The sequence below is a fragment of the Marmota marmota genome, unplaced genomic scaffold (assembly GCF_001458135.2).
Source record: "Marmota marmota marmota unplaced genomic scaffold, marMar, whole genome shotgun sequence".
Classification (NCBI taxonomy): Eukaryota; Metazoa; Chordata; class Mammalia; order Rodentia; family Sciuridae; genus Marmota; species Marmota marmota.
The window spans coordinates 2382465-2408183 of NW_025999962.1; the positions used below are offsets into that span (position 1 = coordinate 2382465).

The 25719-nt window shown below is 55.3% G+C and overlaps 2 protein-coding genes across 5 annotated transcripts in view; one reads left to right on the forward strand and one right to left on the reverse strand.

Annotated features, from left to right (window-relative positions):
• The window catches only part of Celsr1 (cadherin EGF LAG seven-pass G-type receptor 1), a gene marked incomplete at its 5' end in the record, with an annotated part of 118999 nt that extends 112154 nt beyond the window's left edge, over positions 1–6845 (forward strand). Inside the window, 10 exons of the mRNA XM_048802972.1 lie at positions 477–589; positions 959–1038; positions 2027–2153; positions 2656–2781; positions 3204–3298; positions 3564–3667; positions 3804–3953; positions 4314–4523; positions 4705–4966; positions 5156–6845. Coding sequence (XP_048658929.1) covers positions 477–589; positions 959–1038; positions 2027–2153; positions 2656–2781; positions 3204–3298; positions 3564–3667; positions 3804–3953; positions 4314–4523; positions 4705–4966; positions 5156–5180 — 1292 coding nt within the window. The remainder of the gene's footprint in view (positions 1–476; positions 590–958; positions 1039–2026; positions 2154–2655; positions 2782–3203; positions 3299–3563; positions 3668–3803; positions 3954–4313; positions 4524–4704; positions 4967–5155) is intronic.
• A 1271-nt stretch (positions 6846–8116) lies between these two features.
• Trmu (tRNA mitochondrial 2-thiouridylase) lies at positions 8117–23623 on the reverse strand. Of its 4 annotated transcripts, none has more exons than XM_015501783.2 (10): positions 23456–23623; positions 20480–20586; positions 16587–16709; positions 13358–13530; positions 11902–11955; positions 11760–11826; positions 10476–10576; positions 9109–9253; positions 8764–8846; positions 8117–8557 (listed from the first exon to the last, which is right to left on the reverse strand). In XM_015501783.2, exons 1-10 carry the CDS (start codon positions 23596–23598, stop codon positions 8393–8395), a joined length of 1161 nt encoding a protein of 386 aa, XP_015357269.2. In that variant the 5' UTR covers positions 23599–23623; the 3' UTR covers positions 8117–8392. The 4 variants fall into 4 exon arrangements, with proteins under 4 accessions (XP_015357269.2, XP_015357272.1, XP_015357270.2 ...); XM_015501786.2 differs by having other exon boundaries at positions 13358–13471; positions 23456–23589; XM_015501784.2 differs by lacking the exon at positions 8764–8846 and having other exon boundaries at positions 8386–8557; positions 23456–23622.
• Between the last annotated feature and the right edge of the window lie 2096 nt (positions 23624–25719).

Sequence of the window (25719 nt, forward strand, 5' to 3'; positions counted from 1 at the left end):
TGTGTGACATGTTGTGTGTGGCGTGTTGTTTTGTGGCGTGTTGTGTGACGTGTGTGGCGTGCTGTGTGACGTGTTGTGCGTGGCGTGCTGTGTGTGTGCACTTGTGTGTGGTGCGATATGTGGCGTGTCTGTGATCTGCTCACCCACCCACTCACTGCACATGGTGACCCTGCCACCAGGGCCTTCCCCAGGCACTGCCAGCCTTTGGGGCTCTCGGAAGCTGCCCACCTGTCTTGGGCCCGTTGGCCTTGGCCAGCCTGTGGTGTCTGGACAAGTCTTGCTCAGAGAGCCTGGGCAGGCTCCCTGCTGCAGCCGGGGTCTCCGTGCTCCTTGCCCCTCCTCCCAGGAGGCCAGTGCAGGGACCCTTGAGTGGCCCTTCTCTGGAAACCCTCGGAGTCCCTGGCCACAGCTCCAGGGTGTAGGCAGCTATCTGGATGTGTGGCCCTCACTCTCCTCTGCCCTCCTGCTGTGTCCAGGACTGGCCGTTGGCCTAGACCCCCAGGGCTACGGAAACCCTGACTTCTGCTGGCTCTCCCTCCACGACAGTCTGATCTGGAGCTTTGCGGGGCCCATCGGAGCTGTTATCATTGTGAGTGACAGGGCCTTGCAGAAGACACCTTCCTTAGGATGCTGGGCCCCGGGGCACCCTGGCTGGAGGGGGTGTTGGGGCTGGCCAGCTGGGCAGGAAGGGCTGGTCTCTGGGCCCAGTCCTCAGCCCACTGGTTTCAGGTTACCTTTCATGTACACCAGGAGGCCACGGTGTCCAGCCAGCAGGAGAGTCCCCACTCAGGCTGGCAGAAGCCTGGCCCCAGGGTAGCCTCCTCAGGCTGGGGCTGAGGCCTCTAACGCAGCCACAGCTTCCCAAGATGTGGTGGAGAGCTCCAGGAGCGGCGGCTGTGGGGGTTGCTCGGTCGAGACGAAGAGCCGGCCCGACTTTGTTTCCTTTATTTCTTCCCAGATCAATGCCGTCGTCTTTGCCCTGTCCGCAAAGGTTTCCTGCCAAAGAAAGCACCATTATTATGAGAGGAAAGGGGTCGTGTAAGTGGGGCTGACCCTGACCAGTGGGCTGGGACCTGATGCTGAGCTGGCCCTTCCCAGCCTGGGTCAGCTGGGCCCTGAGGCCCCTGAATGTCCAGTTTATGTGCTGGACAGAGCCCTGTGAGAGTGCATCACCCAGCGGCCAGGCCCTCCTGCCACTGGCTGCCTGGCCTGGGAGTCGTGGCCAAGTGTGCTCCTGGGGTGGGTCCGCAGCCCTGGCGGTAGATCGGCCGAGTGGGGGAGGGTTAGCAGTGTCCAGGCCTGGGACAGCAGGGCTGTGGAGATGGGAGGAGAGAGCTCCACCCTCAGGGTCAGACGTCATCAGCGTTGAAGCACCAGGTCAAGGCAGGGTGGAGGGGACCTGGAACTCCACTGTGACACAGAAACATCAGGCCTCGAGTGGAGGAACTGCCTAGGGCGGGTGTAGCCTAGGAGCTGGGGACAGTAAGGGGGAGCCCCCAGGGGCTTAGGGTCGAGGGTGGAGGAGCAGGAGGGGTGGTGGGAGAAGGCGGCAGTGTGTCCGGGAGCTGCAGGGGTCAAGAGGCGTGATGGGGTGTCTGTGGGAGGCCAGGGTCCTGCTGACCTGTTTGATAAGAGAGGAGGCCAACTGGGGGTGGGGTAAAGGGGTGGTGCCCAGGAGGGGCCTTGGGCAGCAGGAGCCATGCCAGCTCCCGCCCTGAAGAAGGAAAGTCTGATAGGCCAGGTGGTGGAGGCTACGGCCTCAAACTGAGCCCGCCCTTCCTCCCTCGTCGCCCTGTCCATCCCTGACACCGCTTCACGAGGACACACTAAATCCCCCCCATGGCAGCTCACTGTTGACTGTCATCCATTTGTGCCAGTGGGAGGCCACGACAGGTGGGAGCATGCCTCCCTTGTCCCTGGCTCCTGAAGATGCTTGGGGAGGGCTAGGGAGGAAGGGAGGCAGACAGAGGGGGTATGGCTGGCGGATGGACAGAAGGACGAGTGGACTCCTGCCGCCTGCCCCCAGCTCGCTGCTCAGGACGGCCTTCCTCCTGCTGCTGCTCATCAGCGCCACCTGGCTGCTGGGTCTGCTGGCTGTGAACGGCGACTCGCTGGCCTTTCACTACCTCTTCGCGGCCTTCAGCGGCCTGCAGGTAGGTGTCCACAGAGCTCCAGGGGCTCTGCCTGAGCCAACCTGGGGCACCCCAGTGCTGCACCAGAGGAGGCCACGGCCCCCAGCCTGCCTGTCCCCCGCCTTCCTGGTCCCCGCCCACAGTCATGCTGGCCAGGACAGGGTCACTCCTCCCACCGTCATCACTGCCAAGCTGGCCCAAATCCCACTGTGTCCCCGGGAGGAGTGGCTATTTGTGGCTTACACCAAGGGCTGCCTGGAAAGTGTATTTGTGACACAATGTCGAGGACCCCAGGAGACTATGGCCTGGGGCGGGCGGGCCCCTCATTGTCCCAACATGCCTGCTGCCCTGTGCAGGCCAGCTGTTTCTGGGGCTTCCCCTGCCTAAGAAAGCAGGGGCCCTGGGCCGGGCACCTCTGGGCCACATGGCAGGGTGCTTTGTGCTCTCGGCCCCACGCCCTGGGGGCACCTACTCCTGCGGGGCAGCAGAGTGCACCAGGGCCACCTGAGCCTCCTCCCTCCAGGGCCCCCTTGTGCTCCTGCTCCACTGCCTGCTCAACAGGGAGGTCCGGAAGCACCTGAGGGCAGTGCTTGCTGGGAAGAAGCCGCACCTGGATGACTCAGCCACCACGAGGGCCACTCTGCTGACGGTGGGGGTCACCGGGCACCCCGTGGGGCTGGGAGTTGGGCAGCACTCATTGTGGGGCTGGGAGCTATAAGGACCAAATACCAAATGCGGCTCAGTGGCTTTGGTGTCCCAGAGCTGTCCCTGGACACGTGGCCATGGCTCCTAATGACTCTTGGGAGAAGGAAAATAGCTAGGTGGGGTCTCTTTCATGGCTTCCGGAAGACGGGGGCCAGGGCAGGTGCGGCCCCTGGCCCAGAAGCAGTGGCTGTGGGCAGGAGGTGTGTCCTGGGGCCAGGCAGTGCTCTCCCCTTAGCTGCCACGAGGCTCCCTGCGATGCTGCCCTCCTGTCGCCAGGCAGGGGCACAGCCAAGGTGCTGGCGAGGGAGCCTCTAGGGGACAGGGTCCTCCACAGTGGTCTCTGACAGCCCGCCCTCCCTCCCCAGCCGCTCCCTCAACTGCAACAACACCTACAGCGAGGGGCCCGACATGCTCCGCACAGCCCTGGGCGAGTCCACCGCTTCACTGGACAGCACCAGCAGGTCAGGCTGCTGCCCGTTGTCATCTTGGGGTGCAGTGGGGCCAGCTCTGTGGCCTGGCCTGCAGGGAAGGTCCCAGCCACGCGCCCTGATGTGGAGACTCTTCATTTGTCTGTGTTGTTACCATTGATCAAAATGTAGCTGGGGCGGTTTGGGGGAATCTTCCAGAACCCCAAGTGGCCATGGTGTGCAGGCAGAAAGTGCTCGGTCACATCAGGGCCTGTCATCTATTCCACTGAGCAAGTGCTGAGCCTGCGCTTCTCTCTAGGGATGAAGGGGTCCAGAAGCTCAGCGTGTCCTCCGGGCCTGCACGTGGTGGCCATGGGGAACTGGATTCCTCCTTCAACCCCAGGAGCTCTAAGAAACCTCATGGTATGGCTTCCCCTGATGGCTGCAGGGGCCCAGGCCGCTCTCATGTGTCCACATCCCCATAGCCAGTGGAGGACATGCCTTGGAGGAAGCACAGGTGGCTTGCTTACCTGAGCCTCGATGCCCGCCCACCCCACAGGCCCCGACTCGGACTCGGACAGTGAGCTATCGCTGGACGAGCAGAGCAGCTCCTATGCCTCCTCACGCTCGTCAGACAGCGAGGATGATGGCGGGGAGGCCGAGGACACATGGGCCCCGGCGCAGGGCCCTGTCCACAGCACCCCCAAAGGTGAGTGGTGAGGGCATGGCCGGCCAGGCAGGCCTCGGTGGCTGTGTGCCCAGCAGAGCTGCAGCTGTGCACGGCACGTGGCAACCGGCCCTCGGAGGCCCCACCCTCTGGCCGGCCACACCCTGCAGTCCTAGGGCTCTGCAGATGGTCAGCGTGGCCAGGTGGGGCCTCCAGAGTAGCCACTGCGTGGCTAGGTGTCCGGGCAGTGGGGAGCGTGGCCAGGGCCCTCACATCAGGACTTTCCTTTGGGCCTATTCCCCTCTTTGGGAGGCAGCCCTGCCAGGCCTGTGGGTGGAGGGTCAGGGCCACCCTGGGGGCTTGCCAGGCTTGGGATGCCCAGTGCCGTGTCACCCGTCTCAGCGGATGCCCTGGCCAACCACGTCCCAGCTGGCTGGCCTGATGCGAGCCCCGCAGGCAGCGACAGTGAGGAGGCGGGCACTGAGCCCCACCTGAAGGTGGAGACCAAGGTCAGCGTGGAGCTGCACCGGCAGGAGCAGGGCGACCGCTGCAGCACCCAGCCTCCAGACCGGCCATCCGTGCCCAGCAGCCAGCCCCCAGAACAGAGGAAAGGTGCCCAGGAGGGAGGCCTACCACGGGACTTGTCCCTTGCCAGCTGGTGGGGACAGGGCAGGGGCCTTATGTAGCAAGGTGGTGGGATCTCGTGGGGCACGGGCGGGGCGTAGGCAGATCAGAGAGGACTCTGAACTAGAGGAGGCACAGGTGTGACCCTGTCGGGCCTCCCTCCTCCCAGGCATCTTGAAAAACAAAGTCGCCTACCCACCACCACTGCCGGGACCCCCACTGAAGTGCCGGCTGCGGGAAAAGCTGGCCGACTGCGAGCAGAGCCCCGCATCCTCGCGTACGTCCTCCCTGGGCTCTGGCGATGGGGTCCGTGCCCCCGACTGTGTAATCACCATCAAGACCCCTGGGAGGGAGCCAGGCCGCGAGCATCTGAATGGGGTGGCCATGAACGTGCGTGTGGGGAGTGCCCAGGCTGAAGGCTCCGACTCTGAGTGAGTAGTATTGGCCTCCAGGGCTGGTGTCAGGGTGGGGGCCGCCAGCTCTCCCCTCGTCCAGGACCCATGCTGGCCCCAGGTGTCTATTCCTGAACTGGAGAAGTTCTGCCCCCTCTGACTTTTGATCCCACCCAGCTGCCACCCTCACTGACCCACCACCCGCCTGATGGCTTCTTCCACACGCAGAGGCAGTAATGAAACTTCAATTTGAACCATCAGGAAACCATGAGGCAAGCCTGTCACCCCATACAGGCCACCACCATCCTGCCTTGGAGCCCGAAGGGCTGCTGCCTCCAGAATGAAGTGGGCCCTGGGTATGAGGGTCCCTGCAGAAGCAGCTCCACATCGGACGGTCCAAACACGAAGCCCTTGGCTCTCCCATGGACTCAGGGCCTGTCAGACCCAGTGACAAGTGCCAAAGCCACTGGCATGTTTCAAGGGAGATGTTGACCCTGGGCCAACACAGCTGGGTCCTCAGCCTGCACAGAGTCAAAATCATGCTTCTGGCCTGTGCGGGAGGCCCAGCTGGCCTGTGGGCTCAGCAGGGTTTGCAGGTGCTGAGCAGACTGAGGGCCACATGGGCATGGCTTGCAGTCTCAGCAGCCTCGGGCAAAGGCACCCGTCTCCAAGCAGATTGCTTTGCTCTGTTGAAAAGGAGGAAATACTGTTGTATATTTGACCTGAACTTGAAGACAAAAAAACCTGTGTATAATTTGCATTTGGGCTGGTTGTTACTGGGAGGTCTGTGGAAGGATCTCTTACCATTTTCGTACGAGGAGGACTTCACAGTTGGACTTGAATCTGGAGCTGCTGCCACAGCTGGCGTCCCCACATCAGAGGTGATGTGTTCCTGCGGGGGCTACAGTCTTCCAAGTTCCTGCACCTGCTTTCAGCCAGTGAGCAAGGAGGCCTGGGACTACTGCTGGTCTCCAGAATCCACAGCATGTGCTGTCTCAGTTCCTCACCCCACACATGCGGCCCCACAGGGCCATCTGGGACCCGCCACTCAAGGGGCCTGCTGTGGTCAGTGTGGACTGTGGCTGCCACACTGATCTCACACCCCCACCACACCCCCATGCCTGGCCCCCTCCAGGCCCAGGGGGCCCGGAGCCTGGTACTGCAGGCAGGGAATTCCTTTGTTCCTGACTCTTGCTCCCGGTGTGATCTCGAAGCATTCACACAACCCAATTCAAAGGAGCTGCAGGGTCTCCAGGACATCATGTCCTCCTGCCAACATCCTGGCTCCTTTAGATTCTGGGCAGGCTGGGGTGCCATCCCCAGAGTCTGGCCAGTTACATCATTTTGCTTCAAGTGGTCAATGGTGCAGAGGGACAAAGCTGCAGCACTCTTTCCAATGACCACCAAGCTGTTTTTGGAAACTCACGTGAAGTCCTGTGATTGTCCCTGAGAGCCAGGGCACAGCACGGCCCAAGGGGCTGTGGAGCAGGCCCAGAGTCCTTCAGATGCATCTTATTTCAGCCTCTGATCTAAAATCAGGTGCCCAAGCAGGTGGTCGGCACAGCTGCTTCCAGGTGTGACAAGCCACTGGTCAGTGAGAGGCGGATTCTGTGCGGGCAGTGCACGTCCTCAACCTCCACACCCAGCGGGGCGTGGGGACCTCGCGCAGGCCTCTGGGGGAGGGAAGGGGCGTTGCGTCCCTGCTGCCCCAGCTGCCTGTCGCCCCTGGAGGTGTAGTTTTTAATTTGATCAAAATTGTTACCAAAAAAAAAAAAAGTCATTTTAACAAGACAGGAAAAATTTAAACCTATTTTCATGAGTAAGACTCTGAGAGATCAGACACTGGAGGTTTTAACACGTGTATTTATTAATGTCAAACACTGGAATGACAACGCAAATGAGAAGAGTCTACAATAAATTCAGATATCTGAGTCTGTTCCTCAGCTGTGCGGGGCTGCCCTGCTCCCCTTCCCAAGGTGGTGTGAAGGGCACCTCAGGCTCCCTCCTGGGAAGCGGGTGGCAGGTCTCACTGGGTTTCTTGAGAGTCGGTCTGTGCCACCAAAGCTGAGAAGTCTGAGTTGTTCCTTCGACTGCTTTCCTGCCCCATCTCCCCTCCTCTCCTGGCGCCCGGGGAGGGACAGGCGTCCGGCCTCCGGTGCACCCGTCCCTCAGGCCTCCTTCACGGCTCACGTTTCTCTCCCGTTCTGGAGTTGATCGTCCTGGTCCTTCCGCCTCATCACTGAGCGTGTCCTTTTGTCTTTACTTCAACACTGTCACCTGCAGTTCTTCACGTTCCTGGTTCCTGTCCACACTTGGCCTTCTCTCCACTGGGCCCTGCGGTTGCCAGCACTTGCCTTTTCCTCCTGGGGCACCTCAGGAGCACTGCTCCACCTTGATAGTGTGAGCTCTGTCACCTTAAGGCTGTAATCTGTCCCCTGTCTTTCACTGGTGTCCCCGAGCCTGTGGCTCAGTGATTTCAGGGGAACCCTGCATCAGCACTGCGTCATGCTGGGCTCTGGGCCAGCTGGAGGCCTGAAGCAGCCTGGTCAGGTTCCTGCCAGTCCCACCTGCCCTGAGGGGTTGGTGCCAGCTCCAGAGCCAGGGCCTTGGGTCTGCTGGTGTCCAGCCGGGGGCCCTGGGGCCTGTGCTGGGCTGCTTCTCCAGTCCTCGCCCCGCTGGGACTCACCTCACTCCTCTTTGCCCAAAAAGACGGGTTTCTCCCCGAGTCTCAGCCACCTGCACTGTCTCACAATCTGCCCCCTCGGCCCCCAGGCCTCTCCCAGGTCCTGGCCCAGGGCCCAGAGCCCAGAGAGGAAAGTGACCCATAAGAGCACCACACCAAAGGCTGCCCAAGTGCTGCCTCCCCGACGCCCTGTGCGTGGACTTCTAAAGCCCCGCAGCCCAAAGCCATGCTCACCAGGAAAGCACCAGGTTCTGCTGGAAGTGGGCCCTGCAGGGCAAGGGGCTCTGTGTGCTTCCCCTGTGGACTTCTGGGCTTCAGCAGACCTAATGTGGACGGCTCTCTGCCTTCCCAAGGCATAGAGCTCAGGCCCCAGAGGGAGGCCAGGCCATCTCTCGGGCCCTTCCCTTGCTGTCCATCTGCCTTCCATTCCATCAGCTGCCAGTGATGAGCCCCTGGACAGCCCACCCAGGCCCCCCAGCCCCTGGACACAGTGGTCAGACTCCTCATCCCAGTTGGACTTTTTATTCAATGCCGTCCCTGCAGTGTTCTTCCAGGGCAACTGTCCCAGGGGGTGAGCATGAAGGAGACTGAACAGGGCCTCGGGGCTGACCCACTGGCCATCGGATGCTTCTGTTGCTGGTTTCAGCACAAAGACCAAGGGCCTTCCTGGGGCTGCCCCTGGTCCAGGCAGCACTGAGTCCATCACTGCCCTGCCCTGCCCCACCTACGCTGCTCAGCCCCAGGCTCTGCTGTCACAGGGTCCTCCTGCGGCTCGGCTTCTGTCAGGGTGTGGGGCACGGGCCTGGATCTTTGCTGGGTCCCTCACTGGAGCCCTCAGGAGCCACTCTGGCTCTGCTCCTGCCCTTCTGGAGTGTGTAGGCCGACGGCCCCAAGCGCAGGATCTTCCCACTGCCCAGGCACTCATCCCCCTTGTAGAACACGGCAAACTGCAAAAGAGAAGCCTCAATGTGGGAGTGCGACTCGGGCCTGCGGGGCTGAAGGGCGGGAGCCCAGGGAGGGCTGCCAGGTCAGTGCTTCAGCTCTCCAGAGCAGAGCCACGGGCACGTGACCACAGTGGATAGCAATGACGAGTGCCTGTCCAGCCGTCCTGCTGGGTGTCCCTGTAGTCCCCCCGCCCCTGCACCCGACTCACCTGCCCCAGGGCGAGGGCCCGCACAGCCTTCACAGCAGTCACCCACACGGTGCCGTCCTGATTGAGGGTCAGCACACAGGGCACTGGGTGGAGAGAGGGGCCTTGAAACCCCTCTGCCAGGGCAGGGTAGGACAGCAGTCTTCAGACATGGCAGGGCATGACAACATACCATCTGCGCGGCCCCCCTCACCCCAGGCCCCTCTATGGCAAACACAGGTCAAGGGAGTTTTGAAAGATCACATCGTCTCAACATGAGGGACTTTCCTGCCCAAGGGGCTCTGGCCCAAGTCTGACCCCAGGGACCTCAGCTCCAAGAAGCCTCCCTAGCCCCGCCCACCTAATCACCTAGCGCCATCTGGTGGCGGAATCGGAAGTGGCACTCCATCATCTTATCCCGGACCAGGGGGGCAGGTGGCTCCTCTGCAATCCAGTGCACACGGCTGGTCCTCAGCAGGTCCCGGTATAGGGCTGGGTGGTCTGTCCGGGGGGCCTGCGGAGGAGTGAAAGCTGTGACGCCTTCTAGCCCTCAGAAGACAGCCCGGAAGCCCGAAGCCCACCTCACTGGCACCTAACAGCTAAGGAGCACAGACTGGTGACAGGCAGCAGCCTGGTCCCTGGTGTCTCACTGAATCATCCATTGTGTAGTTGGGGAAGCTAAGGCACAGGAGGGAAGGGAACCTGCCATGTGGCAGGTGACAAGAGGCGGGGGCAAGACCTGAGCCCAGGTCCAGGCACTCTCCTCCCTGAAGCCCAGGCCCTGCCCTCCACCTCTATGAGGACTGGTTTTCTGTTTCCAGGGACATCGGCCAGTCACACCACTGGCCTTTCAAGGAAAGCAGGGCCTGGAGCAAGCCCAGGAGCAAGCCCAGGGCTGTGTTCACACCAGGGTCCGGCCCTGAGGCTCTCCGAGGAGTAGGCCATGCCCACACCTAGGGCAGGACCAGGAGCACCAGGTCCAGGGGCTTGGGTCCTCTGCAGGTACTGAGGCCACACAGGCCTCCACAGCAGACTCCCAGGGAATGTTCACTGCCGCCCCCACCTGCCAGGCTCCCCACACACAGCTCTTCCTGGAGGGGGGTGTCTTGGCTGGCAGGTGAGGTCTCCTGGCCTCTTGAGCTGCCACCAAGAGAAGGCCCCCAGCATTCACGACAGCAAGAGCAAGTTTTCTATTAGGCAAGGGGGATGTCCTGTGCTCCTCAGGCTATTCAGCAATGTCCATGGCCTTATCCACTGGATGCCAGCAGACTTGGCCCCCACACTGAAACTGTGACAACCCAAAGCATCTCCAGACTTTGCCAATGGCCCCCATGGGGGTGGGGGATGCATGCCCCTTGAGAAACTCTGCTCTGCAGCCGGGGCAGCAAGCCAAGGCCGGGACGGCTCAAGGCCCAGCATGGCAGATAGCCTGGCTTGTCCTGGCTCAGCCACTGGTTTCTGCCCCACGAGGACCTCCGGGCTCCTACCACCGCAGCACCGTGGCTTCCTCCTCCTCTCCACGTGACCTTCACCAGTCACTTATCTGTGTGTCCTCCTTGTTCATAAAATCAGATGAGCCGCTAAGCAGCATGCAGTGACTTGAAGAGTGACCCGCACACAGCAGGAGCCTAGTACCCACCAGGCCAGGACCCTCTGTCCGGGGCAGCCCCAGGAGGCTGCGGAGTGTAGGCGAGGCCTGTGCCCAAGGCGAGCCCTACTCCTGGCCCCCCACTCACCACGAGCACGTCACCCTTGGCAGCGTCCTTCTCCACCACGTACCAGGGCTCCCTCAGGCCGCTGATCTTAGCTCTCTGGCCCAGGGTGTACAGGAACCAACCTACAGACAGGTTCTCGTGAGGCCCGGGGAGGAGGTCCTGGTGGAGGCAGCAGGTGGCTCCAGGGCGACCCCAGACATGGCTGCAGTGACCAGGGTCCACTCAAAAGCCGTGATCCTCCAGCCTCCAGAGCCAGCCCTGGGCTGGACACAAGGACTATGACCGTGGCAGAGACCACACCTCTCACCTGGCATGAGGAGCAGGGCCAGCTCCTGTGAGATGTCTGAGGTGTGGCCCTGCCTGTTAAGCCCTGGTGCGCCTGCAGCTTTTACAGGCAGGTCCAGCGTGGCCTGTGAGCGCACCACCTGCTTCAGGGCTGACCAGCTCTCTCCACATCCCACTCCACCCATCACAGGGTCCCCAGCTCTCCTGTGCCTCCTCTGGAATGCATGCATGCAGTCAGAGGTGACCTGACGAGACCTGCCACCACACACCAGGCGCAGATTTAAGACACGAGCCTCCAGCTGCCTGCTACGGGAGATGGCAGCTCTGTCCCTGGCAATGTCATTTCTCGGGCTCCCTGCTCAGCTGTGCCTCTCCCTCCACAGGAAGTGGGGGTTCTCCAAAGCACAATTCAGAGACCCCCCCACATCAGAGCATGGCCCAATCCTCCCAGCCAGGGCAGGACTGTGCTGGGCCAAGACTCCCCTCGGTGTCCTGCCCTAGGGGCCACATCCCCATCAGCCCACACTGTCCATCCCTGCACCAGGACCGTGAGCACCTGTGCCCCTATGCCCAGCCCAGTGCAGGTCACAGTGGCCCTGCGCCATGAATGTCAGCAAATGTGGGCAGCACCCCTGCCAGAGGACACCTTACCCTGTCCACACATCCAGCTATGATGACCAAACTCCTTCAGCAGAGTGGAGTTTCTACAGTTTCACATTTTCCTTGTTCAGTGAGAAACATACTCTACCTACAGGGACTTGATTCACAGCGGAGACTGAAGCCCCCATTAGGTGGCAGCTTTTTGTCAAATCCAAAGCTCAGGAGGAGACACCGTGATAACGTGCACACAGCCCCAGACAGACTGCCCTGGGCCACCACACTTACCCAAACCTGCCCCCAGGCCTTCTGGGACTCCTTGGAAAGGTGGAAGGGACCAAGCCACCTTGTTCCCAGTTCCCAGAGCCAGCACGCACCCATGGCTGGAGGAGCTTTAGGGAAGGGGCCAGGACTACAACTCACCTTTATGTGTTCCCAGAACTGAATTGTCCTCAATAGAAATAAATTTCCCAGGTCGAGGCTGCAAATACTGGAAGACAAACATCTCATTACTAATGGAGATCCAGGGCTGGAGCAGCCGCACAACCTATCAAAGAACACTCACCTGAAGAATGAAATGCTCAAAGTTTCTTTTACCGACGAAACAGATCCCCATGCTCTGAAACGAGAGGAGGGTGGCAGATGAGGAGTTGGCAGGAGATGAGCAGATGGCAGGAGGTCTCCTGTGCTAGGAGGCCTGGGCCAGGGAGAGGGAGAAACCAGGGCTGCCCTGGCCTCCCACCAAATACACTTCTGGGCCAGGGCCTGAGGGCCTCCTCCAGCGCCCTCAGACACCAGGCACACCTGCAAGCAGAGCTTCAGGGCTTCACGGATGTCTGTCTCAGGCCGCTGGGTCCAGGTCCCCTAGATGCAGACACTGCATGTGCCCAGGGCCTGCCCAGTGCTACACAACATCATGAGCTGCCCCAGGGAAGAGAACTAAGTCTAGCCCTCAGGAGACACTGGAGCAGGGCTGGAGCTAGAGGGAGGCTAGGGCCCAAGCAGAGGGAACAGGGAGGCCAGGGAAGACTCGTCAGGGGCCGGCTGTTCCCTGCACAGGAGGCCAGGCGGGAGGAGGCTACTTCCCTTGGCAAGTGGAGTCAGCATCGATGCTTTGGCTCATGTCCCTCCAGAACATGGGCCCAGGAAGGTACGGCCTGCCTCACGAGTCTCAGCAACGCCCTCCGCTCCCACCATGGAGCAATTACTGGAAACTGAACAACAGAGGAGCGAAGGCCAGAGGGAAGGGGTGTCCTCTCTGGGGAGGATGCCTGCTACCCATTCCTGAGAATCAGGCATGAGTGGTGGCTAGAGCTGAAGCGCCTCTGACCTCTGAAGAGGGCAGGCTCAGCAGTCAGGAGGTCTGTGGGCTCGGAAGGCTGACCCTGCAGCAACCTCGCCTCACCACTGAGCCCCTGGCATATGACTTCACCCCATTCATGCCATCACGCCGGCCCCCTTACCCAGGGCCTTTGCACAAGTTCTTCCCTCCACGTGGATTTTCTCACTAATCTCACCTGTGCTTTGCCCTGAAGTTACATGTGATTTCCCCAGGGTCCTTTCTTGGCACCTCTGCCCCTAGCTAACCGGCACCCCAGAGGTCCTCGCAGGATCTCAGCCCTTCGGCCACAGATGCCCGCTAGGTTTACAACAACACATCTCACATCTCTCTCCCTTTCTCAACTGTAAACTTGGGCAAGGCAGAAATGGAGCTGTTTGCCCGTCACCATCTCCTCAGGCTTTAGCAGCACAGGGCCTGGCACAAAAGCAGCATGAGATGTGCCAGGGTGAAAGGGCAGCTTCGTGTACAGACGGCGGCAGGGCTCCTGCCAAATCGGAGGGCCCAGGGAGGGAGGGGAGCCGGTGCAGCCTCTGCCGCACACCACAGTGCTCAGGCCTGCTCCCAGGGGCTCCGCCTGATGCTGGAGGCCAGGTTAGGGACCCACAGCTACCACGTCACCCTGTGCTGCGGCCAGAGTGGATGTGGTGTGCCCGAGTTAGAGGCCAACTGTCACACCTACCTCTTTCTTCTGGAGCACATGATGGAGTCTATTCTCAGCAGCTATTTTCTTTACAAAATCCTTCGTTAATCCCCCTAGAGGGAAGATGGTTCTTCTCAGGGCATCCTGGGAAACCTGGCTGAGAAAGAAGGTCTGGTCTTTAAAGCTGTCAGCTGCTTGGAGAAGTTTTACCGCTGCCAAGAGTAAAGAACAAAAGATGTTGCAGGAATGAAAATGATGATACTTTGCCTTTAGCCCTATCTTTTTGCTCACTTGTCCCTGGGCGGTGGGAGCAGAAGCCGACCCCACAGCAGACCACTGGGGGAGCTGCCAGCGGGGCCCATGTGGGGAGGACTCTCGCCTCTTATTTATCTACCGTAAGAAAACACAGGGCAGGCAGATTTTATATTATGGGACATTTATTCCAGTTCACAATTTAGACTGCGGAGTTCCAAAGATAAAACAGCTTGTGAAAACCACGAAGTGAAAAGGGGAAAACACAAGCCCCAAATAAGTTCAGCCACAAACAGGCATCTGGGCAGGAGAACAGCAGGTTGGCTTCCCACCCTGGTGCCTGGTGGGACAGCAAAGGGCGCTCCTGGGCCACACCCGCTTCCTGCTCAAGGGCCCTGTCTGGAGGCCACACTGACCTCACAGCTGCTGTGTTGTTTCCCAAACATGCTCCATTTCACCGTAAGGAACAGCGCTAGCACTTCAGCAGCTGTGCAAAGGCATGAGTGACCCTGGCCCTCCAGCAAGGGAGCTGCCGACTGCCCATCCCACCCAGGGACCCAACCCATGGAACTCATCAGAACAATGACCTCACTCTCCTTTCACCCTCTCACCTCTGGGGCTCAGCAACACCCCAGGTTACAGGCAGAGCTTGCCATGCACATGATAGGCTTCAGCAACACTGTAGGCTTTATTTATTTATTTGTTTGTTCGTTTATTTATTTATTTATTTGGGGGGGGGGGTACTGGGGATTGACCCCAGGGGCACTTAACCACTGAGCCACATCCCCAGCCCTTTTTATTTTTTATTTTAAGACAGGGTCTTGCTAAGTTGCTAAGGCTTTGGTAAGTTGCAGAGGCTGGCTTTGAACTCGCATCCTCCTGCCTCAGCCTCCCAAGCAGCTGGGATGACAGATACACACCTCCCAAACCATGCAGGCTTTATGTCAGCACAGCGGTGTGGGCAGTGTGGCATCTGTGTGGCTCACATTTCCACCCGCCAATCACACATTAGCCTGCGGTAGAATCGTCCCCATTTAACAGTTAAGGAAACCAATGTTCAGAAAACTGAAGCTTCTGCTTCTATCCCAGAGTGACACAGCAGAGAAGGCAGAGCCAGAAACAGCCCGTCTCCTGACCTCTGTCCCCACTGTGAGCACCAAATACCACAACCAGCCCAAACAAAACCTGCCCCACTGACAGACGGGAGCAGATTCATGTCTCAATTTCTTATTGTTTCAAAACAAAATTCTGTCAAATATTTTGAGTGCAAAGGCCTCCAATTACTGGGAGGAATTAAGATTTTCTTAGTTCTGAGTTACTTTAAACTAAACTAAACACCTGTGCTTTTACAGGAAGGAAGCTGGCAACCCCATGGCTCCTGCAGAGGAGCAGGATGGGAGCAGCTGGGCTCGCGCTGCGTGCACAGGAGGAACAGGCCAGCCCAGCGCTGTGGCCAAGGCTCTCACCTGCCTCCATCTGCCACTCCCTAGGACCGGGGCCAGGCCAGGACCACTAAATAAGAGAACTAAAGTCTTGGCAAGCCTCACACACAATGAAACAGACTTGGCAGCATTACTGAGCAGACCCAATAGTGTACCGATGCTCTTGGCAGAGCCCTAAAGTGAGCACGGTCTGGACGAGGGCCAGCAACTCTCTAGGGGACATGCAGGCCTATGTGTTCAGCTCGGGAAATGACCCAGCTGTGGGTCCCAGGAATCCACAGATGGCGAGTCCCACTGGGAGCTCCCAGTCAGCAGGCTGTGCCTCCGTCACACGCTCCGGGGTTGGGGCTTTCGAGGTGAGCGTGCCCAGGAGTGAGAATCCAGTAGGTAAGAACCAGGGTGCCAAGGGGACAGAGGCCCCACAGGTAGACACAGCTGCTGAGGTAACACAGAGGCCTCCCATTCCTCCCAACAAAGGCCCAGGCTTTCCCATCGGGGCAGGGGTAGCAAGGCTGCCGAGTACCTCTGCTTCGAGAAAGGAAGGAAAACAAACAGGTCGGACAGCCCCTGCAGCAGGCTCTGGCGCCCAAGACACAGCGCACGGGACTGCTGCTGGTCACTGCTGCTGTCAAAACAGGCTCCATGGCTGGCACAGCAGATGGGACAGGGATGAGTGAGCAGGCTCTGCACCTGGCCGTGCCCGGTCAATGACTTGACCACGCCTCAGATTCCTCATAAGGGAAAAGAGGTGTACCTCATCAGACTGCAAGGAGGCACAAAGTAGAAAGTGTTCCCTCTTCCAGAGGTCCCCAATCCCCATGCAGGGGGTGGTGGGAACCAAAGCTGAACTAAGAGACAGCCAGGTGCCTGGGAGTAGGCTGCTGGCTGCCGGACATGGAGAAATGCTGACCTCCAACCACTGCCTGCAGCCCAAAGTCCTTGTGGAAGCGAGCCCAAGCCCCGTGTTTTACTTGACAGTGAGACGAACTCCCCTTTTCTAACATAAATGAACAAACGGCACGACAAGCCAGAGGCTTCCTGCTCAGTCTCGCTCCTGACTTTCCCCAAAAGTGAAACTTTTTTTCCCTGACATTTATAAACCACTCTGAACACACATTGTGCACAGGCTCAAGATGGCCCCAGACCTGCCCAAGGTGCCTGCTCCCTGAACTTGGGTCACACCCAGTCTTGAGTTGCAAACCCTGATACAAAGAAAGCTTCGGTTTTGGTTGGTTAAAACGTGGTACCTCATGACTAAAGTCAAAAGTTTTCCCCGGTGAGCTCTAGAATATGCAAATGACCCACATACAATGTCTAGAATTGGATGCTAAGTTTCTAATTTAATTCCCCCAGGCCTTGCTCTGCCACCTGTTTGGGATATCTCTTACTGGCCCCCGGGGAAGTGACTCTGTTGGCAACTGCACCTTTTCAAATATGAACCCAAAACCAACCAGTTAATTTAGAGCGCAGAGAGAGCCAGATGGCGGCATACTCAGACCCAACTCCTGACATTCTTCAAAATATTTTGCTTTTTTCACAAAGAATTAAGTTCTGGCCTGGGCACATGAACTTACGATTTCTAACTTCAAATCGATTTCTGAAAAGCCCTTCTGGCCTCTTAATATGCTTCTGTTGAAAGACTTCTTCATCCTCCAGTGAAGTTCTTGCGTAGTGGCCTGTGGCAACAGCATCTGCTCCTGGGAAGTTTTAAAAACACAAGGAAGTGGGCTGGGGCTGGGGCTCAGTGGTGGAGCGCTCACCTAGCATGTGGGAGGCACTGGGTTCCATCCTCAGCACCACATAAAAATTAATACAGTAAAATAACTGTATTAAAAAAAAAATAAAACCACAAGGATGTGTTTTCAAACACATGTGAGACTCAAATTCACTGGCCTCGGTCAACATGAGCCAAGGTGATGAAAGAAGCACGCAGACGCGCAGTCCTATGCGGCGGCCTGTGGGGACTGGGCCAAGTGGGCTGCTGATCCAACCTTGCCACACATGATAATATGTCTTCAAGAGCCTCTCAAAAGTGTCGAGCCATTCATTCTAGTTTAAGGAAATAATCCCACATACACAGATTTAAACTCAAAAAGTTCATTTCAGCCGCATAGTGACACACCTGTGACCCCAGCTACTCAGGAAGCTGTGAAAGGACTGCAAGTTCAAGGCCAGTCTCGGTAACTTAGTGACCCTATCTCAATTAAAAATCTAAAACAGGGCTGGGGGTGTAGCTCATAGTAAAGTGCATCAGTTTCGATCTGCAGCACCTCAAAAACAATCCCCCCGAAAATAACACCTCATTTCAATTCCTTAAAAAGTGTTCAGCACCAGGAGGATGATGCCTCAGCTGTAGTGCAGTGGCACTTACAGATCGAGACAAAGAGAATGCCCATGACACTGTGAAACAGAAGGGTATATGATACTACAACCTGCAATTTCTGAAGAACAGAAAAAGATGAAGCACCACAGGTTTGCTCCCTTCACTGTGGGAGTGAAGTCTGGATAGCACTTCCCCTCTTTCTTCAGTCATCTTAAATTTTCTTTAATAAACATAAGTAATTATTGTCACTGCGATGGACCGTACAACATATTCAATTTCTTCTGTCTACATAATGCAAAAAAAGTCAACAGAAACTACCAAAGTAGACTTTAGTGTTGACCCTTTCACTGTGTGGAAATTCTAACTCTTCAGTATCGCGAGGCTTCATGCCAGGGGGTGCAGCGAACCTGATTCCACCCTGAGTAGCCAGAACACTCCGTGCAAAGCTCAAGGTGACTCAGGAGGCTGAGAGCTGCCTGATGCACATGAACTACTGGGAAAGGACCTTTAGGAACACACATTACATCTTGACTTCATTTTCCAACAGAGGAAAAACCCACTTGGTAAAATAAATAAATAGATAGATAGATAGATAGATAGATTAATTAATTAAATTTAAATAATTCAAACATTAAAAAATAAATAAAAATTTAAAAAAATAAAAAAAATTTTTTTAAAAATTAAATTAAAAAATAAATAAATAAATGAAAATATAAAAATAAAAATCCACTTGGAATCTTGCATCCTTCAAGAACAACCACTTATGCAGCCAAGACCCGCAGGGTTCTTCTGGGAGAAGCCCTAACATGTCAGAAGGCTTCCTGTGTTTCTTCCCCGTTATGCTGTCTGTGCAGTTAATTCAGACATGGAAGTGGGCACTGAAGGAGCTCCTTCCAAAGTAAGCCAAGCAACACACACAGGGCTCTAGAGCACTCTGCCCAGGGAGCTCGCATCCCAGAGGCCAGCACTCCTGTCTGGCTTGCCGTCACACCTGCTCCCAGAGAAACCTCTCTCTGTGAATGCCAGCCCTGCTCTCTGAATGCCACACAGGAATACAATCCTCAATCCTCGTGAGCATCCACTTGACCACTGCTGTGGTGACCCGAGTGATCTCAAGAGTTCATCAGAGGACATTTCCACACACACAGGGAATGAAAATCAGCCCACACTCTATCAGCATGTCATTTTTTCTGGATAGCAGGTGGGACCTGACCAGGGCAGACTGTGGAGGCCTCTTCTCCCTGCCCCACCAGCTCAGTCTACACTGGCTTGGACAACAGACTCTGTTGTATTCGTCAACTGGAAGCAACTAAGACCTAGGATCTTCTGCATGTGAGTGGTGACCAAGCCAGCTCTTCCCAGCCTGGTGCCAGGACTGCATGCGAGTGGTGACCAATCCAGCTCTTCCCCGCCTGGTGCCAGGACTGCTCGCTGAGCCTTGTCAGCAAACTGCACCCACATCCACCGCGTGCCAGGCTTTTGGTGAGTCCGGCCTTGAGATTTAGGACTTCTTGGTTTCTCTCTTTGTTGCCTTTTCTTTTAACTCCTAATGCGGCAAGTCAACTTTTCATCACCATCGACTTAGCCTTAGGTCACTGACACCTTGCGTCTGAGTGCTACTTGATCCTCATCCATGTCACTGCTAAAAGTGCTGATGCTACTGAACAGGGGCACACGATTACACCTGCCCTGTTTCGAGGCCATGCAGGCAGGCAGGCAAGCATCAGTGAGGCAGAGCAGACTGAGAACTGCAGAAGATCATGATGGTAACCCTAAGGAAGAGGACAGGAACAGCTAGCTACCAAAAGGACTTCTAAGTGATTCAGCACCAGGAAGTCCCAACAAATGGGACGGGTGTCAAATACACAGACAGAATCAAGAAGGGGAGATTCAGGAACAGAGAAAAATCTGCAGATTCAATGCGCAGGGTAGTCATCAGCTGGCAGCAGGAGTGGGCTTCCAGCATAGATTGGTAAGATGGCTTCAAACCCATAGAAGAACAGGGGCCGAGGACCAGAGTCAGGCAGAACACGGGCCCATCCTCAGGAAAAAGCACAGCCTCCCTTTTGGAAGCAAGAGCAAAGGTCTCAGTAGGACTATGGAGAGGGATGACTAAACCCAAGTTTCCTGAGCCATGAATTTGGGCTCCAGAAGCTCCCCCTAAGTACACTCGCATCTAGAACCAGAGCTGCCTTGAGCAGAACTGAGCTTCAGGTGGGGTTCATGGCCCTAGGAAGGAGGAGACACTGCAACAGGGAGCCATGTAGGATCAGGGCCTGTAAGTTCTGCAGGCCACCTAGTCACAGCTCAGCTGGACCTAGAGACAACTTTATTGGAAAGGCTGGGTATCCTCTATGGGTGGCACTCTCTGCACTGCTTTGGATCCTGGTTTAAAGAGTCTTCCCTGTGCCAGCATGGTGCAATGGCACACAGGTCCCCGGGCACCAGGCCTGGTGCTTTCTTGTGCTCTTCTTTCTGGGCCAAGCTTTTTTTTTAATAGCTTTGTCATCTTCGGCATCTTTCCAAGGTTCAAAGCCTCTGGACACATGTACAGGTTCACCTACTGGCGTTTTTCACAGCCTTTTCTTTCTGATGATACCTCATCAAGGTGGCTGATGATCCACTATCATCAATTATGACTTACAAGAATCTCCTCCTCCCCTGAGGCACTGTCACCTTCCAGCCCTTTGGCCAGGAACCCAATACATCTTTCCTTGGAATGTCAGCAGCCTGTCCTCATGTGTGAGTGGCCCATGGGGAAATACCCTGTCCTCCCATCATGTGCACCTCACCAGAAACCTCCTTCTCACTCAGTGAAATACAGCACAACTTCAGTTTCCCTGCTTCTTTTCCTCCTAGAAAATGAAACTGCTCATAAGGTTTTGGCTTCTGTCTTAGCTCTGAAAAGTCTTTCTTTTTTTAAACCAGGGATTGAATCCAGGGGCCTTCAACCACTGAGCCACATCCCCAGCCCTTTTTCATATTTTATTTAGAGACAGGGCCTCGCTAAATTGCTGAGGCTGGCTTTGAACTCACAAACCTCCTGTCTCAGCCTCCCGAGCTGCTGGATTACAGGCATGTACCACTGTGCCTGGCTTAGCTAAGAAAATCTTATAACATATGGAAAAATCCCATATTTCTTACCAAGATTACCCACAGCATAACGGAAAAAGCAGCTGAACTTGATATGCTTGTTGCAGACTATGTCGGGATTAGGAGTCCTTCCTCTTTCATACTCATTCAAAAAATCACTGGAATAAAAGAAAAGCACTTCAGCTCTAAGAGCAAAATAATTCTTAAAAACAAAACAAAACAAAAAACAGCAGAGTCAGTAATTTAGTGTGGACTTTGTCCTTGCCCTACCCACACAGGAACTTTCTTCAACAGGGAGCTTTGGTACCAAAACACTTCCTGTGTTTTCATCCAACGTTTGTTCAGAGCCCCTGCACTTGCCATCTGATGCTGTGACGACTGACAAGCCTAGATGAAGAACAGGTGTGTCCCTGCTGCTGTGGCTCAGGTGCCACCTGCCTCCTGCACAGCCAGGGATGGGGAGACAAGGCGCTGCACTCCTGCTCCCCAGGACTCCTCCAACATAGGACATGTGAGTCACAGCAGGAATGAGATCTTGAGAGTTACAGAACTCGATGCTCGATTCTGCAATCCCAGGCTGGGGACCCAAGTCACTGGACAAATATGCCACGGAAACCTTTCAGAGGACTAGGAAACTCCTGGGTGCTGAAGCGCATCCAGTTGTCCTAATCTGGTGAATTTCCATCTTAACAGACTGCCCAGGCATCACCCACAAGACATGGAAAGAATGCCAGTCTCAGAAGTCACTCCATGCCTATTTCAGAAGTTTATAATAGGGTATATTTTTAGTATGTGTGATAATTTCCTCATTTAACCTAATAGGCTTAAAAAATGATACTTACCAAAAAGGATGCATTATGAAGACAGAGTGACCTACATGGGATCACAGGTCACCTGTGCATCACCAACAGCAGCAGGCAAAGTCTAACTTTTCTACCTGCCCCCTCGGTGTTACAAAACTGATCTGGTTTCAGATTTGTGATAATACTTGATATTATTACACTCTTTCTACTGTTTCTAATCGTTGAAAGTTGTGAAGAAGTTCATTAAATTGTAAATTACCCAGATGCACGTCTCTCTGTATGTTCACAAACCCAATAAACTTCCTATTTCACAGACACTGTTGAAAAAGTTTAACATTTGACCATTTCCTGACAGAGGAGGGAGGCACATCAGGGGCACTAACAAAAGCAATGGAGGGAGGCAGCTCTTCCATGGGAAAGAGACCTCACCCCTGTGCGGCCAGAAGGAGAAGGGGATTAAAGAACGATTTACTTAGACCCTCCCAGGCCAAGTGGGTCTTTGAACCAAAGAAATCAGAAGAAATTACTAAGCTTGAGAGTGTTTTCAGAACAAAGCTCAATGAGCACAGTTTTGGCTACCCCAGAGCAGCGAGGCAGAGGGCAGCCTGGCCACTGCTGGAGGGGAGCTCAGAGGTGGGTGCACAGATACTCTCATGGGGCCATGTCAGTCCCTAGTGAGCAGCACCCTAGGGTCAGTGAGGCACCTGGAGATACAGAGGTGCACACTGGCCTGGATAGCGGGGCTTCAATCCCAGCTCTGCTCTCAATCTGCTGCAGCACCCACTACGCCTGTCTGGCCTGTTAGAGGTCAGCTAGCCTGCAAAACCACATGTAGATGCTGTGAAATGCAGCACTGCAGGAAGAAGTTCAGACTCACCTGGGCTTCTTGCCATCACCTGAGACCCCAAGGACTCAGGAACTCCAGTCAGTGTCCAGCCCATGTGGACTTGATCTGAACCCAGCACTGGCTCCTCCTCTCTCTGGCCTCCTCCAGGCGCCATTCATCACACTGCTTCCCAAAGACCCTAAGAACCCCTGGATCAGAACCCACCCAGGTTCCAGTTGTGTTTAGCAAGTGCCCAGTGCTGTGCTGGCCTGCATCTGCTGTCCAATAGACTTGTCCTCTGGGCTCTGAGCAGCCAGCCTTCACTTTCCTCTCCCACATCATGTGTGGGAGATTTTAGGGGCAGTAATTCCTTAGCTGCTCTGCCTCTGGTCTTCCATAATTTATCCTAGACTTGGCTGTGTACTCGCCGAACAATAAAAACGTACTGTGCTAGAACTTTGTATATAATCTCACTTAATACCCCTTGGAGGTATTAGCATTGTCCTTATTTTAACATGAGAAAACTGAGGCTTAGAACAATCAAGTAAATTGCCCAAAGTTGCCCAGGCAGCAGAATCAAGACTGAAGCCCACTGAGGCAAGGGCAACCCACACTGTCCATGTGGCCTGTCTCGGATGACACTGATGGCTACATGGCACTGAGCATCATCAGACTTCACCACAGACTAGCCGCAAGGAGGAGCCAAACGTGCAATGCTCCTGAGCCAAGCTGGGCCCCCTCTGTCCCTTCACTGCTGCTTTGGTGCCCACATGGTGTCTTCTCTACTTGGTTGTTTTCAAGCCTCCTCCACGATGCCTTCCTGACCCACTCCACACAGCAGACTTCCCTTCTCCCAACCTGGGCACTTTCCGACATGCCACTCCTCACTAAGGACAACATCTCCCAACTGGACTGCAAAGTCCCATACAACAAGGCCTGGTATACAACGTTCCCAGAGGTAGCACAGTCCTGAGTATGCAGTAAGCAATCACCGCTAGGACTGTATTAGATTTTATAAAGTTTCTGTCTTTTCTTTCCTGTTTCCAAAAGGCACAGGGCAGTCTGTCACATGACTCTTCTCTGAGCCTCCCAACTACTGGGCTGTCAGGACACATGACAGCACCTTCCAGGACGAGCTCAGCCTTCCCCTCATCCCAACTCAGCAGCAGAAACATGTCAAGGTTCACACAGGCTTTAAAGAGACTTCTGGCAGGTGGCAAAATAACAAGAACAAGAGCAGCAGGGGTACAGAGGTCCCCAAGGCCAACTGAGGGCTCCCACAGTCTGCAGCATCATGGCTAATGTGGGTCCTGCACTGCATACCCTTGTGTCTGGCCGACAGTGGCAGAGGATCCACAGGGAGTGGGAAGACTCCTGTGTGCTACACGCTGAACTCACCTGAACACTTCATTCCAATACTCCTTCACATAGGACACCTGGTGGAAAGGGATGTCTAAGACCTGGCAGACCCTGTAAGCATCCTCGCAGTCCCGGTCAGCAGCGCACACGCCATGTTCATCCAGTGAGTCCCAGTTTTTCATGAACACCCCTGTCACCTGGTAACCTGGGCGAGGGAAGAAGGTCACTTGGAGAATGTACAGATCAACCTTGGATAAAAAAGCTCCCAGCACAATGTGGCCCGAGCTGTCTGGGCTTCCCATGAGGACTTGGGTTTACTCCAACGCTCACTCACTTTGTAAAAGCCCCTCGTCACAACACATTAGGGACTAAGACTGGCTGCCCGAGTGCTCAGGTGCTCAAGATGGGATTTTCTCTTTATCTTTGTCTCCACCCATGTAGAGGCATGGCACCTAGCTCATAGGAGGGACTTAGCAAATTTGTGCTCAAGGATCCAAAGGTCATGTGGCACTCAAATTTTTCACTGCAAATATAAACTGCCATTCAGTTATTGGAAAAGTAAGCTCATTTCAAAAGTTATTTCCAGCTGCTAAGTAAGGCTTAAATTCTAAGTTACCAGATATAAAGACAAGTAAAATTTTGGATATTTTATGTATCCAAAATATATGCCTTTATATAAGGCATAGCTTAATGATAGAACTCATGCTTAGCATGCATGAGGCCTGAATTCAATCCCCAGCACCAAAAACTAAACTAAACTAAATAAATAACCTGGGCATTTTATTATAAGGGTTTTACTACCTATATACCTTATGCCAAATATCAGAAAGGTTGACATTAGCCTCACACCATCTTAGTAACTATCCAGCTGCCTACCCTGTATTGAGCAATGTTTCTTTTGAAAGGCTGAATATAAGGAAAGACAGGGTATTTGTGTTAAAAAAGGCTTAAGATAGTATCCCTGTTTTAGCTTTTTCTTTGCTGTAACCAAAAGACTTAACAAGAACAATTGATGGAGGAAAACTTTAATTGGGGGCTCATGGTTTCAGAGGTCTCAGTCCATAGATAGTTGACTCCATTGCTCTGGGCTAAAGGTGAGGCGGAATATCATGGCAGAGGGGACATGGCCACCAAGAAGCAGAGAGGCTCTCCTCACCATGGACAAAATATAAACCCCAAAGGCATGCGCCCAATGACCACCTCCTCCAGCCACACCCCACCTGCCTGCTATAAGAGCTTAATGCACTGATTAGGTTATGGCTCTCATAACCCAATCACTTCATTTCTAATCTTCTTTCCATTGTTTCACACGTGAGCTTTTGGGGACACTCATATCTAAAATCTAACCTCCCAAACCAGGGGTCTGTTGACACATCCTTGCCAAAGTGAAAATGCACGCCCACAAGGCCCTCACTCTGCATCCAGAAGCATGATGCAACTTCCATCACAGAATTTGCCACCCTGGGCCCAGCTGTTAGTTCCCTTGCCACTCACCAAAACAGGGAGCTCAAGGAAGAGACTGCCTTGTTCAAGCCTGTGTCCCCGGCTCTAGTACAGTGCCTGGCACATAATGGGAGCTGAAAAGGATAAATAAACTACACGGAGCTTTAAACTCCACTCCACCTGTGGCCTCATCTGCCTGCTCGACCCACTCACACTGGAGGATGGGCCCCCCTGACTTTCCAGGGCACACACAACAGGATAAACACTGAAAATCCTCAATGCCAAAATGAGAGGACCATTGTTTTTCTCAACATCCACCAGCCCCCTCCACGCAGGAAAATCCAAGGCTAGAAGGTGCAGATGACCGGTCGAGACACAGAGGGTTCATCTTTTTGAAGTAGTTGGATCTGGGCAATCACCCCAGTTTTCCACATCCGCTCAAACACCTAGTCCTGCTCCTCCTTGGAAACCCTCAAGAACTCTGAATTGCCTCCTCAACTTGGCCTAACGTCCCCAGTAAGTGTAACAACTTCCATGATCTTCCAAGATCAGGGCTCAACGCTCCCGCCCTCCTCTGGCCAGACCAAGCCAGCACTTTGCCGATCTGTGCTTCTGCGGGGCAGCTAAGTGCCCAGGCCTGCAGTTCTCTGCGGAGTGAAAAGCCACTCCTCTTCCATCTCAGTTCAATGGTCCACCTGTAAGGCGCCTGCCTTGGTTCCCGTGAAGGGCAAGCCTTCCTTCCCTGCAGCGCGACTGCTGACCTCCAGGACCTCGCATGTGCTGGGCTGTCCCAGTCCCCGGGTTCCACCGTCCAGGAGCTTCGCACGCACCTCCGCATTCCCAGTGCCGACGCCGGAGGG

Excerpts from the sequence above, each read along its gene's own strand:
- Trmu (XM_015501783.2), bottom strand. The coding sequence starts at position 23,598 with ATGAAAAACTGGGACTCACTGGATGAACATGGCGTGTGCGCTGCTGAC. Across the intron at positions 11,827-11,901 it reads TTGAGCATTTCATTCTTCAG|TATTTGCAGCCTCGACCTGG; the intron begins GTGAGTGTTCTT and ends TTTGTCTTCCAG. Across the intron at positions 8,558-8,763 it reads GGGCCCTCGCCCTGGGGCAG|TTTGCCGTGTTCTACAAGGG; the intron begins GTGAGTCGGGTG and ends TCTCTTTTGCAG.